This window comes from Harpia harpyja, chromosome 12 (genome assembly GCF_026419915.1).
Source record: "Harpia harpyja isolate bHarHar1 chromosome 12, bHarHar1 primary haplotype, whole genome shotgun sequence".
Taxonomy (NCBI): domain Eukaryota; kingdom Metazoa; phylum Chordata; class Aves; order Accipitriformes; family Accipitridae; genus Harpia; species Harpia harpyja.
In genome coordinates, this window is record NC_068951.1 from 21,417,848 (window position 1) to 21,432,530 (window position 14,683).

Below are 14,683 nucleotides of genomic sequence, written 5' to 3' on the forward strand. Positions count from 1 at the left end.
TTGTTGATACCTGACTACATCCAAAATGCTGAAGCTTGGATCCATTCATGCTGACCGGATCTTTGGTCTGTGCAACCTGTATGCAGCGTCAGCAATTATAACCATACCGTAGTTCATACTTACTATATGTTGCAGATGCACATTCACTAATTTAATTAGCATAAACTCTGCAAACAGTTTCTCAGCTATTAAGAATGGGGAATCGTTTCAGAAACATTTTCAAGCTTTCTTTTTCCTCTCAAGGAAACAAGATTATCCCATTGAGCTGCAAAAGAGAAAGTGAATATTAAATGCAAAACCACTGGGCGCATTACACTTATTTGTAATGCCTAGGTATGTTTCAGTGTTGTTTGTGGTCTGGAAGATTAAACATTTTATTTATTTTTAAGTTAGCTAGCAGGGGTATGCAATTTGATGGGGGAAGGGGACTTCTAAAGGCTATCCTGGCCACAAAAATTGTAGATCACATTCAAATTCCCTTCTAGAATTTCTGAACTTTGCAGACTTTCAACTCCTAACTTATGATCCAGCACCTCTGCTTAAAAGGAGCAATAATGATCGCAACTCACAAAGTATTTAAGCCTTCTTTAGGTTAAAGATCTGTGTAGTACAGCATCAAATAAAACAGTATTCAAAGTTTAAGCATACCAGTGGAACCCACACCTTGAGATGTCTGTCTCTATTCCCTTCACAGTGCATGGAAGGACTTGCCCAGTGATGATCAGGAGAGCAGCATGGTGACTAGCCAATACACAACAGCAGGCAGTGGGTAGCATTAAGATCCAGGCACACACAACACTACTTACCTTTATGGAATTCATAAATACAGGCGAAGGGTGGAAGTAGCCTCTGGAGCAGATTAACCCAAGACTAGCAGCATGCATCTTTTCCTCCCATGCCAACTGGCACAACTCTACATGCAGGATGAATTCCTTGCTATTTGGTAGGGAACGGGCTAAACAGACGTCGTCTCACGTAGCCATTAATATTAAGGGGTCTTTTATTTAGCCAAGCAAACAGACTACGGGCTGGGAAGTTTGGACGTCTCTTTCATCACCCCTCTTCCTAAGCTCCCAAGCCACCAGTCCATACAGGAAAGGACTCTCTCTATCCTTCCCACTCACCTTTTGGAACTGTTCCATTTTTGTTCCAACGAATGTTTGGTAAGGGGACTGGAATCCAGATTTTTTTTTCTATCCCTAGGGAGTACTTTAACTGAGTGTCATGGTTTAACCCCAGCCAGCAACTAAGCAGCACGCAGCCGCTCACTCACTCCCCCTCCACCCAGTGGGATGGGGGAGAAAATTGGGAAAAGAAGCAAAACCTGTGGGTTGAGATAAGAACGGTTTAATAGAACAGAAAAGAAGAAACTAATAATGATAATGATAACACTAATAAAATGACAACAGCAATAATAAAAGGATTGGAATGTACAAATGATGTGCAGTGCAATTGCTCACCACCCGCCGACCGACACCCAGCTAGTCCACGAGCGCCGATTCCCCGCCCGCATTTCCCAGTTCCTATACTAAATGGGACGTCCCATGGTATGGAATACCCTGTTGGCCAGTTTGGGTCAGGTGCCCTGGCTGTGTCCTGTGCCAACTTCTTGTGCCCCTCCAGCTTTCTCGCTGGCTGGGCATGAGAAGCTGAAAAATCCTTGACTTTAGTCTAAACACTACTGAGCAACAACTGAAAACATCAGTGTTATCAACATTCTTCGCATGCTGAACTGAAAACAGCACCGTACCAGCTACTAGGAAGACAGTTAACTCTATCCCAGCTGAAACCAGGACACTGAGCTATGTCATCCATTCTTGTATTGGGTTTTTTCTACCCTCCCCTATGGAAAACAGTTTCATCAGGAGGAATTCAGAGTCACGTATATGACATTCCCACCCTCCAGAGCATCCTGAGCAATACTGCTCAGCTCTCTTTGTGGTATGTCAAATGAACACTCAGTGCTCCTTACACAAAAGGAGGTAAAGAGACAATTTCAGAAACAAGAATGAGCCACTTTGCCCATGTCGTACAGGTCATCAGATCACAAATGCGCATCCAGAGAACACTCACAGGCCAAAGCCCATTAGGTAAGATATGCAGGAGAAAACCTCAGGCAGGATTCACAAATAGGAATGAACGACTATTGGGTTCCTCAATTCTGCCCAGACTTCAGTGGTTCTGGGCGCTCCCAGCAAGTGCCCAGACTTCCTGCCCAAATGTAGACTTCTAAAGCCAAAAATTAGATCTTATAAACATCCTTGCACTACAAGGGTTGTAATCCCTCAGAAACCATGTTTCCGTGGCGCTTGATTGTTGCTTCCACTCATTTGCTTCATAAAAACCAAATGATACCTGGCAAATCAGAATTAACCTTTTACATTCCTCTATGACTGCTATTCTTAAACTGTGATCCTTCACAGGTTTCCCAAGAATAAGCCATGCCATTACTTAAGAAATATATATTCATCCCCATCCCTCTTCATCAAGCAATCCCAGGGGAAACTCCTCCAGATAATCACCTGAGGAAAAGCAAGGTGACAGACTGAAAGGATGAAGGACTAGCTCATCACAGCAGCATTATTTTAAATCTGACAGTCCAATACAGTAAAACCTGTTAAAATAGGTTACATAGTTGAGCTGGCTTTTAGCCAAGTATCCTAGAGGTGACACAAGTAGTAAAGTTCTATCACCATCTGACTGGTAGAATTTTCCCTTGTGGTTTGCTAGAGGACAGACAGTAAGTTCCTCACGTCAGCTATTACGTCAGAAGGCATCTGAATAACAGCAGCATGCAAACCCAGCTTATTAAAGGAAAAAGCTTTCTCTTCTCCTCACTTCACCAAAAGTTAATGTTATTTTGCTATGCTGTTTGAAGAACAGCTAGTAATGAGAGCAGGGTAAATAAATTCTGTGGTCAGCACTGGTGGAAGCACATACCCTCCTTGATCAGTCATGAAGTCATGCTTGGAAAGAATAACTACATGATTGTGATTATGCCTTGAGGTAGCACAAGCAGCACAGTGCTCAAGTTTTGTCAGTAAAATTAGCTGTTAAAATTACTGCACCTTTCCTGGATTGGCTACTGAAATCTGCTTCAGAGATCTGCTTGGTACTGTGTATTCCTGAGACCATGTTTGTTCCTTCCGCACACTCAGGTTTATATGAAAAAGTTCTCAGTGTCCCCATGGAAACATTAGAAAATACAGCTCTGCTGACTCCCCAGCCCCCGAACTAACAGATATTTAGCTGTGCTCCCTAAGTGACCCAAGCGGGCATGAGGTTATGCATGCTGCTCCCACAGAAGATGTCAGAGGAAGCTTTCACATCCACACCATCTAAACAAATTTGCTAAGAAAAGGCAAAGCTAGCTTTCTGAACTGACACGCCAAAAATGAAAGATCAGCAGTTCCTATGCCCATTTAGTCACTTGAGATTTTATGATTATGATCTTACTGTGACTGATTTGCAAAGATATTCCAGTTACAGAAATAATTTCACTACTAACTTTATGCCCAGACTACATCCACCAGCAGTCAGTGGCAGACAGACATGCTTCAAACAAAACACTTTTGCACTGGAAATAGTAGTCAGTGTGGTATTGTGGTCAGGCAATAAAACCGCTACCTTGAGCTTAGTCTGACTTCTATCTTGTGAGCCAAGCCAGAATGAGGCACATTTGTCTATAAAAAAACCCCACAGCCATATATAAGTAGTGAGGTCCAACAGCAATGCAGCATTGCCATCTTGTATGGCAGCACCTACTAAAACTTGCTTTCCATCAAGACAACTCTACTCCCTCATCTCTCAGCACTATTGTGCCAGAAAAGTTATTTTTAAAATTATTTTAAGAAAACTTCCCAAAACCTGGAATTTTTGCATTATGTCAGCACAGGATTTCAGTTTTAGATTTTAAAGCCAGCTCAGATACATAATTGTATTAATACAATATATTGTAAAAGAATAATAATAGAAAACATACTTAAAACATTCAGGCTTGAAATCATTCCTAAAGAATAAAGCTATGATCATAGTCTGATATATTAATTATTAAAAGCCTGTACTATTTAATTATCTGATTTCAGTAACTCTAGGAAATCAAAGAGTAATATTGGACTCTATTATATTAAATACATGAATAAGCTCTGTCAAAGACATTTGCTAGAACGTGAATGACTTAATCAACACGCCACTGTCAATGAAACTGATACAAGCATAAAAGGGAAAGGAAGGAACTCCACTGGTGAGGGCAAATCCATGGGAGCTCTTTCCTTGGAAATCAAATACAGGACAAGCAGGAGCGTAAAGGCAGCATTTGTCACCATTTGTCACAAATCAGACGGTACAAGGCGAAGAAAGCAAACCCATCAAGTAATCATGTAATCAAAACCAGAACAAATTTATACAATATACACACTACACATACCCAATTTCAGTTGTTTTTAAAGCAGTCTAGATATCTTTCCCCCGACAGATACAACGAAGGCCTTCAGAAGCAGAGTTGGTGTAAGAAAAGTCATTTTTCCAGTGGAAATTTGCAGACCGGATTAGAAGTAGACTTGGAGAAAAGTAATTGACATAACATGAGACCAACTGAATTGAAGGTGTTTTATACCAAAGTTGTAGCCTACGTTTCTTTTCTACAGCTGCATAAAGCTACATCCTTTCCAAGGCTTCCACATATAAAAAGGTTATGTTTCTATTCACTGTTATGAACAAAATCTTTAAACTCTCATAATATAATGTGACCATCTGATGCCTTCTGAATTCTGCAGTCTAAAATAATGGCTCAGAAGAAAAAAATATGGTCCCACTCAGCCCACATTAACCTACCATTTTAACACTATAGCTGGGTAATGGGAGGTAATAATTAAGGGACTGATGTGACAAAATTTCAGTATTCTCCTCTTGGATGACAAAATGTGGAGGACAGACTGTCTCTCCTCCTACTTTTCACAAAGCAGTTCATTTAATTAGTTAGTTATTTATTTTCTGAATTAAAATCTCTATGCCATAAGCTGTAGCATGGATGATGGAAACCCACGGAAAGTGGTAATCTATTTAGTAATATAATTTAGCAAACCAGGACTCCACATAAAACTTAACATTAAAGTATCACAGAATTAATCTTGGTGACCTTATAATGACTGCTTCATGTTAAGGTTCATCCCTGAGAGTTCAACCTGGAAAAGCATTCCCATGAGATGCGCTATCCTCTCAGCAATCTGAAGACCAAGTAACTTCAATTTACATGAGGAAAATGCATCATTTTCTTTTGCTGCCAAACATGAAAATACACCATTTAACAAGCCTCTAACTTTCTTTCCCCATTCTTGCTAATAAATTGCCAAGAATAAATGTAGCGAAGGTAAAGAACCAAATACAATATATCCTGTTCAAGGGCTGTTAAGCAATACAAATACTGAGCAGAAATAGTGTTTTCTAATCATCTCTAAATACTAGCTATCTCAAAGAAGATGGTGAGGAAATCACATTGCCTATCTCAAGTACTTTTATAACCTGCATTAAAGCACATCACATCCAAAAAAATCTCACAACATAAACCATCTTTACTCTGTGCGATATCCCAGTGGTAATTGAGGGAAGGTGTTTCTGTATCTGGAGGCCAATGCTACTTCCGCCATTTTTGCAGAAGGGAATCTACAGCACAGACTTGAATGACTTGTTCAAAGTCTCACAAGAAGTCTGGGGTGGAACATGGAACTGACTTGCCTGTTTAGCTACAGATATAAAGACGCCGTCATGCTCCCTCCTACCACATACCTTGCACACCAGTCCCCAGCAGCCAAGGTGAACTTGCCAACTTTATCTCGAGTTCTGGGAGAGGTTATGTCTCCCTCAACAAGACGACATACCAGAGGTGTTTGAGTACTCTGTCTCAGTGAAAAATGTAACATGTCCAGGAATGCTTACTTCTGCAAATTTTTTATGCTGTGAATCAGCTGAGGATGAAATTACTTTTTTCAGAGTTGTCACCTGCAAAGTAGTTTCTTTTTACCCTTCCTCTCATCTGCTTTAAAAATTAAAAAAAACTTAAAAAGAGGGACATAGCACACTTTAAATGCTACTACATTATAAATAAAAACCAAACCAAACCAAAAAAACCCCACAACAAACAGAGAAACCCCAAACCACAAACCATTTGTTACTTTTACAATATTCTAGAAGTAGAGGTCTTTTCAGACAGATTAGCCTGAAGGGTGAGGACAAGAGAATCAAACCACTACATAAAATGCTACGTGGCTCCAGATAGGTTTTTGACCTTTAAAAGAAACAACAAAACCCCAAAACAACAACAAAAAATAATAAATCACTCTCAACAAAGTAAAACCACCTTTAATTAAATTCCTACATAAAACAACATCTCTATGCAAAACAACTGTTTAGTCAAAAAGTAAATATATATGTTTAATTCTCTTTCAAATGTCAACAAGAATTGAGAGCTACCAGTGTTCCTTGGAGAACAAGCAGTAGTTAAAGTCTATCTTGCTGATGTTCAGAAACAGTATGTTACATCTTTTAACCAGCAGTTCCCTATTGCACGTAACAAATTTGCTCTCCATTTAAGCACCTAAAAGCCTGGTACCTCGCTAAATAAATTAAAACAAATCCAGTTTGTTCAAGCAACCATCTTCAACATATAAATCTTGGTAAAGCAACGTTACTGCAAGCTTTTAATAAATACAGAAAGAAAAGATTAATGACTTCTCACTGGTGTTTTATGGAATGATCTTTTCCCATAAACACTTGCTTTTCCAAACATTTGGGGTTTTTTGGTATGTGTGCTCTAAAAATCACTATGTGCAGTATATTTCATGAAAATTTTCCATACATAAGTCAGTACATTTGCATGGCACAACTAATCTGAGATACAAGTTTCAATGTAAGGCTGTAAGAAGCTTCTTGCTGAACCTGAAATAAATGTGCCTCTCTAAGAGTTGAAAACAAAGCCCCAGCGGCCGAATGGGAGACCATTACCCACCAGGGATTCTCAGACATGTTTGGAATTGGCCTAACTTTCCTCTTACTGAAGGGCTTCTGTTTTGAGTGTGTTATGTCAGAGGAACAAAATTGTGCAACTCTGAACATCGGGATGCTGCATGATTTTTAAAGGTCAGCCCACCCCCCACCCACCCCCAATATGTACTCTTCTTTCGGCAGCAGTACGAGACATTAAGCAGCTCCCTGTAGTACAATGATACTGTGGTTGCTATTTACAGTAGAAGTAATGCATCTGTGCCAGGAGGGCAGAGTTCATATGAAAAATATACACAATATGGTCATTTTTTGCCAGATTAGGATATAAAAAAAAAAAAATTACTCTTCAAGTCCCAACTTTAAACAGAGAACAGTTCTGTCAGAGGTCTTCAAACCTCCTATGTTAGAGCACATTACCCTAACGTATAAAAACAAATATTTACACCTCCATAAAGTACCAAAGAATTTTTAAAAATGCCTAGTAGCTCTCAGCGTGCAAAGTCAGCAGGAACTGATTATCCAGGATGTTCAATATTTGTAGAGACAGGCTTGGAATGAAGCATTCAGAAGCAGAGTGCAAAAGACTCAGGAATTTTTTCAGCCCATTTCTTTTTGTTGTTGTTTTCTTTCTTACTTAAAAGAAGTTTTGTTGGTCCATACTACAGATCCCCTTTAAAAACACTTATCAAGGTAACATTCAGCTTAGTGCAAATGCAAAACTTTTCTAGGATCTGTAATCTTTTCGAACAGTGTGAGCCATCCAGTTCACTTTGGTAGTCCAACTTTCCCGGAGTGCTTCATCAAACTTTTGCTTAAATTGTTTTAGTGCTTCTTCCTCACTCTTCCCTAAGGCAAGAGAGTCCTAAGATGATAGGAAAACAAGTACTGTTAGGAATTTTAAAAAACACAGTTAAGGCCTCTTCCACCTTTCAACACAAACCACATTCTGTTTTTTTCTGTTTTGACACTTTTTCACCTATTATTCATCGAGCAACACATCAGTGTTTTTTTCTGGGTTTAAAGATAAAACTAAAGATGAATTAAGCAAATAACTTTCACCTTTACAAGTCTATGCTTGTGCATGAGCCAAGATGTAAAACACCCCTGAAATGACTACATTTAAGATGCAGGGATGCTGAACTCACTATAGAATGGTTGAGAGGAATGTATATTCATAGTTTCCTTTGACTGCTAGGACTGACTAAGGACCTTGTTTTACAGAGCTGAAAAGGAAAGCTTTGAGAACTACGTGGAAATCTTGAGCGAAATGAAAAACCATTAAAATGTGTTCATCTTAGAATGAAAATTCACATACTGGCAAAATGCTAAGTCCTGCTGAGCTGTAAATCTCACTTTACCTTGAGATACTGGATGTCCTTGACAGAGGTTAGCTCTGGAAGCCCTGCAGTTAACATCAGTGCAAAGAGTGTAATAAATAGGTTTCCATGTTTTCGCAGAATCAAGTATGCTTCTTCACAACACTGGCGGAACCTTCATGTTCAACCACAAAGCACATGCAATGAAGACAATACACAAGAACTTACACAGTTGACAAATACATGCAATGATTTCCAAAACTTGTTATCTGGTCTAACACATATATCATAGGAACACAGTAACAGAAAAGACAGAGTTGTCTACAGAACCTGTGATGCATTCCCACAAAAATATCCCATGCCTCTCCAACAAGCCCTTAAAACATAGGTACAAAAGACCAAAAGCTTTAAAAAAAAAAACCACCGTTCTTCAGAAAGAGCTAAAAATGCCAGAGGTAATGCCAGTGTCCCATCTCCCTGAGAATTTGTTAGGTGAAACGCCCTGATGATCCTGTATAGCGGACCTACAGTGGAAAAAAAAAAAAGCTCTACAGCAGTCCCTACCAATCCAGCCCATCTCTGTAAGGTAATTCCTTCCTGAAAACCTGGTCAAAATTGAACCGACTGCCAGATCTGGCATAAAGACCCATCACGCAGACACTTGAGAACTTGCTCAATGTCCCTAAATGTGCACTGTCCAGTGTCTAACCTGTAAATTTCCACAGGAAGTGGGAAGAACCCTTCAGACTAAGATGACAAGTTATACTTCAAAGAAGAAATTCTCTTCTGAGGCATTTTTCAAGTGGAACTCTACTGCCATTTAAAGTACTCCATATTCCACAGCTCTGGCAACAGCACAGTCACCTAATAGCCTTTACTTCACGGTTTTAAAAATAGAGCTACAGGCTGATTTCTTTACTCTCCAGGAGAGACATGGGTCACTGGCAGTTGTTTTCCATTCTTCCTGGACACACCATTACAAATATATGTATAGCTTCTTCTACAAGACGTAGCTGTAAGATTTATCAAGCCATACCTAAGTACTTAATTTTGTATCCCTGTCAATTAATTCTTCCTGTGAAAACTGACAGCAAAGTGAGAGGAAAACATTCAGAATGCCCCTCCCGTCAATTGGTGAGAATGACACAGAAGGGAAAAGGAAAACTCTGACGCAACAGATAGGGTCACAGAGGGTAATTTTCACTTGTCACGTGCTTTCATATTCCATTGTAGCTCTCTAACCCAAGATGGGAAGGGGCATGCAAAAATGTTGGATTAAGAGCACATAGCTCTATATGCCTAAGCATCTAAGTAAGGCCAGGATTGATTAGTACACTGAATGTGCACTGATGGACAGAAAAGGCAGAAGGGAGCCTGTTCCTAAGTCCAGTGCTTCATCTCACTTCAACAATAGTCTGTGGAATCCCTCCCTAGTGCCCAGTGCTGCTGAAGGTAAAAAAAAAAAAAAAAAAAAAAAAAAATGGTGAGCCCAGAAGAATCTGCCATCTCCTGCTAGACGAGATAAAAAGAACTGTATCTTTCCACTGCAGAGCTGCAGTTTCTGATGTATTAAGTAATTTGTATATAGATTCTAGTTCAGGTAGAGAGGTAGATAATATTGTAAATGCATATTAGCACACTTCTGCACAAGTACAAATGAGCAAACCAAACCCAGATAGGTTCCTGGTGTGCTGGAAATTATCACCAGAGTTCATCTCAGTTACAAAAGTTAGAGAACACAATAATACTCACCGACCAAATTTTTCAGTGTTCCCTGTTTTTCCTTGTTGAATAACATGAATGAAATCATAGGTGAGTATGAAAGGTACCCGTTCCCTTTTAATTCCAAACTTGGACTTGAAGTTTCCAAGAATATGCCCAAAATCTATATGAAAGAGCTAAAAAAACAGAAGTGAAAATTAATTTCTCCAGTGAAATATTTCACTTTACTGGTATCTCTGCAGGATGCTGGTATCAAGAACAGTTAACTTATAATGCTACTCCCCACAGCCCATGGTTTCAACCCTTTGGGAGTATTTAAACATTTCAAGATTTACTTAAAGTCAGTGATAACATCCACACTCTTACGAGTGACCACTACTACAAATCAGTGTGCAAAAGATTATCTCAGGTTTAAGCTTCTGATGTCTGCCAATAGACATGTTGTTGGTAATATCAGATAGAAAAATGAGACTGATGGAGCCCATGAGGCTCAGCATCATCGTATCCAAGGGCTTCCTACATAAAGTCGGAAGCAAACCTAGTAGAACTTAAGTTAACCTCAAGGAACTTGTGACAGTTCTCTCATTTTAGAATCAAAGGTAAGGGCATTTCAGCTTTCTTCTAGTAGGTAAAAACTTAAAAGAATACTGCAAAAGTCTATAAAACTCTCACTTTTAGAACCCTTGCTAGTTTTATAGGCAGAATAATTTAAATAAATTCAGAGAAGTTAGAGTAGAAAGTAACAAATGGAAAAATAAGTTTCTAAGAGTTTACCTAGGTTCTAGGTTTTGAGACTTACAGTCACAGCATTATGCTGGTACTGAGTTCCATATTGAAAACTTCTGCAGAGGTGGGCTGTGGAGACTAACGTCAGGAAGACTACACTGCTCAAAACCGCAATTCATGTATTTTTAAGGATGGTCTTTTGCAAGATACTCTAAGGCTACTTTTATTCAATGAATCTGAACCATTAACAGGCCTTTTGGATGTTCTGAAAAAGTTCTATAGAACAGCCTCACTTCAATATAGAATTGCTTACTAAACAGGCATTGGTCAGTCCTTCCACTAGTCTTGCATTTCCTCTCTTTGAAGCTCTCTTCAATTCTCAGTAAACAAAGGTATCAGTCCTAATAATGTGTGGATTTAATTTTACTGAGACACTAAAGAAATTAAAAGTTCTCAAGATAATTCTTGCACAGAGATACTGTAGTTATTCTGCCTACAGAAGAGATTTTTACCTGACCATTTTTTCTGACCATGATATTGTCACTGTGTCTGTCACCAATCCCCAATACGTAAGTAGCTACACAGTAGCCAGCACAAGACAGAGTAAATTCTTCAATGGCTCGATCCAAGTCATCTCTGTAACCACAAAGACAAACAGTATTAGTGCATACTACTAGTAATTCACATCATGCCTTGACCTCAAAAAGGATTTTTGCTTGTTTAAACCAGAAGCCCACCAGGACTAACTAGACTTATTTGAGAGAAAATGCTGTAAAAAGTAACTATGAAGAATAGGAGAAAGGCAAATATTATGAAAGGCAACAGCATCAAGACTTGAGACCCATGTAGTTTTCTTGGGTTTGTTTGTTTTGCCAGATCCCGTATAACTTAACAACATGCAGTCAAAATGCTGCAAATGCCAGAATTCCAGCTGGATCGTTGTTTGAATTCTAAGGGCACCATGAATCTAAGTCAGAATTTGACATACTAGAAAACTAAGTAGTAACAAACTTGCCAGAAGAGCCACACATTCCTCAGTATTGAAATAGAAACTTACAGGAATTTTGTAGCTTACACTACAGATGAGAAAATAACTGTAGAAATTACCCTAAATTGTATTCCTTCAGCCAGTTTAAGAGAGCATCTTTGTTGAATGCAGCAGCAGCAGCAACATTGCTACTATTTAACTGAATGTCAGCAATGGTTTCTGAACTAGAAACAGCCTCTATAAGGCCAGAGTGATCTCCAGTTGCTAAACAGCCATATGGCAATATCCTGAAACAAAGCACAGATTCATGTTAAAGATAAAAATAGCAAGAATGTTTCTTTAGTGTATCAATATTGGGCTGAATACTCATGCTAACTTGAACATTAAACTCTCGGGAGGTTCACATACACATGCTGCTTGCAAAGTTAAAATACTAGCAATACATTTCAACCATTAATTTTTCCTATTACATGCATATATGTAAAAAAAGAAATTATAAGCAACCCTATTTTTTTCCTTTACTAGGGAACACAGTTACTTGTAATTTTATAGGAGAAACCACAGAGGGAGCCCTTTGTTTTCATTTGTTAATCTACTGGTTAAACAGACCGTAACTTACACTCATGTTCATTCTAGACTAAATTATTTGTGTAAATAGAAAGAAGGATCTTATCCTTTTCCCCCATTCTTCCTATTTCAACTTCAAATGCTATAAATCCTTTTAAATATAAACATAATATAATGTTTTCCAACTCTTACTAATTTTAAGCATAGAAACCTAATGAGAAAGAGGAATACAGCTTTTAACCCGCCTGATATATAAGAATATTCCTGTGCATTCATATACTATGCCTAGTAAAAATATCTACAACAATATAATTGCATTAAAATAAGACACAGTTACAGGTTTGAATCAAGGGGAGATATGTCTAAATAATAAGTGTATTTTTCCAAAACGTTTCCTCAGTCCAGATGCTTAAAACGGAATGGCAACTTAGATGGGAGCTCAATGTATGCAATGGAAACTGAAAGCGAACTCTTCAAAGGCATTGCATCACAAATTGAGGTGTCTACTCTCATGCTAGGCATCTCAGGTCAAGAATATTATCTCAATTCTTGTCGTGGATCCACATATAGAAGAATGGATGCCCATGCGAAGCTAACTGTAGTATACAAGCTATAGACTAGCACTCACTAACTTACAAAGCTGTATAAAAAATTGCAGGACATATTAAAATATTTGTGTCTGTGTATATATATATATATGCACACATATAAAGAAAAAGCACTGCTGGTGGAGTTGTCATCAGTACTTACATATAAAGCAGATATTAAGTCTGACTGCTACAAAGCAGAACCGCATCTCTTACCTGACAGAGCCTATTATCCCAATCCATAGAAGAAAGATAAATACAATTCCAGATGAAATTAATCAGAACTTTTTAGCATAATAGCTATTAGATAACTGAACAGTTCCTCTACCTGAGCGATAATACACAACTGAAGCAGCACAAGGAGTAATAACTATATAGTTGGGGATCCTTCTCTACTGGGAACAAAGCAAACTGAAAACCAGATTCAACAGTGTATTTAGAGAACACTCAACTTCAAAACAAAAAAAGAAGTGGTGCAGATTTGGAACCTTCTTCCCCTTTCTATTCTAATCCGTTTCCCAATTAAAAACCCCAAGTCTCTAGACCAGAAGGTTCTCATGATACAGAAAGGTATCTGTAATTACTGAACACCAGCATTCATGATACAAGGAAGCACTGCCCATCCTTATCATGACATGACAAATCTAAGCCAAATATTGCCAGGTTAAAGTGCATGCTGGCCTTCTTCCATTGCATTTCAACCCACCCCGCTCGCAGCTTAACTGGGCACATGTCCAACAACTTCCCCTTCAAAAGCAAGCAATGATGAAAGCCTTCAGCCCCTTGAGGACTGCGTGCTTACAACTGGAGGAAAAAACATCCTTGTCAGAGAGACAGTTTGACAGGAGTCAAGTTAGGGACAAATCCTCTGGGCCCTTTCCATCTCATCCTGGTCTTTCTGACTTCAACATCTGTCAGCAGGATATGCTCCCTGCTTTTTAATGCCAGTAAGGACCACAGACAGATCAATACAGCAATCCTGGGCAGGACAGAAAATTTTCTTCTTCACTCTATTTAATACTGTTCTTTATTTCAAGAGTTTAATTCTCCACAGCAGAATCTTTCCAAATACAATACCAAGTTCTGATAATTTATCAATACATTCTCTGTAACTTCAGGTCCAATGGTTTGAAAATAATGACATTCGTTAGACTTGTAACAAACACATTTTTCAATGTGTTTGTGAACTCTGATTTCATTCATACACATCCGCTTAACATCAGGCTTCACACGTGTTAAGGGAGATGAAAATGAAAACTCACTACAAATAGGCAGTGAAATGAAAAAGTAGTTTGGAGAACTCCCTCCATCTGTCCAAAAAGTAACCAAGTACTAAATACCTTTATGACCACTGACCACAACAAAGGTCACTCAACACAGATCAAACTCCTCAAACTTAGGATTTTCTGTTGCTCGGTTACTTTAACAATTTCTCCCTTAACACAATTTCAATGCTGTAATGTAGGTAAAGCAGCAGAAATACTTTTTGATGCAAGGATTATTCTCCTAAGAGATGCAACACTGCAGACCCCACAGCATGCCTGGGAAGACAGATGTTTTGCTCCTTTGCTGTGACATGTATTTGTAATATTTAAGCAGTCCTCATAGAAATAATAGAAAGTTATGTAATCTACTATGAATATGCCCACACACATGACTTCAGATGTAGAATTTTTTAAAGCAAAGTAACTTGAAGAGTTGTAACCCTTCAGGGGGTTGAACCTCTGAAAGTCTCATTTTGTCACTCTGCAGATGCAATCTCAATATAAATATTGTTT

The 14,683-nt window shown here is 38.6% G+C and overlaps 1 protein-coding gene across 8 annotated transcripts in view; it reads right to left on the reverse strand.

Moving 5' to 3' along the window:
* Nucleotides 1–6,337: 6,337 nt before the first annotated feature.
* The window catches only part of PIK3CB (phosphatidylinositol-4,5-bisphosphate 3-kinase catalytic subunit beta), a 118,153-nt gene continuing 109,807 nt past the window's right edge, over nt 6,338–14,683 (reverse strand). For all 8 annotated transcript variants that reach the window (XM_052803543.1, XM_052803544.1, XM_052803542.1 and 5 more), the window contains 5 exons: nt 11,871–12,038; nt 11,276–11,399; nt 10,068–10,213; nt 8,358–8,490; nt 6,338–7,861 (listed from right to left, as the gene is read on the reverse strand). In XM_052803543.1, the coding sequence (XP_052659503.1) occupies nt 7,724–7,861; nt 8,358–8,490; nt 10,068–10,213; nt 11,276–11,399; nt 11,871–12,038 (709 nt within the window). In that variant the 3' untranslated portion in view covers nt 6,338–7,723. The remainder of the gene's footprint in view (nt 7,862–8,357; nt 8,491–10,067; nt 10,214–11,275; nt 11,400–11,870; nt 12,039–14,683) is intronic.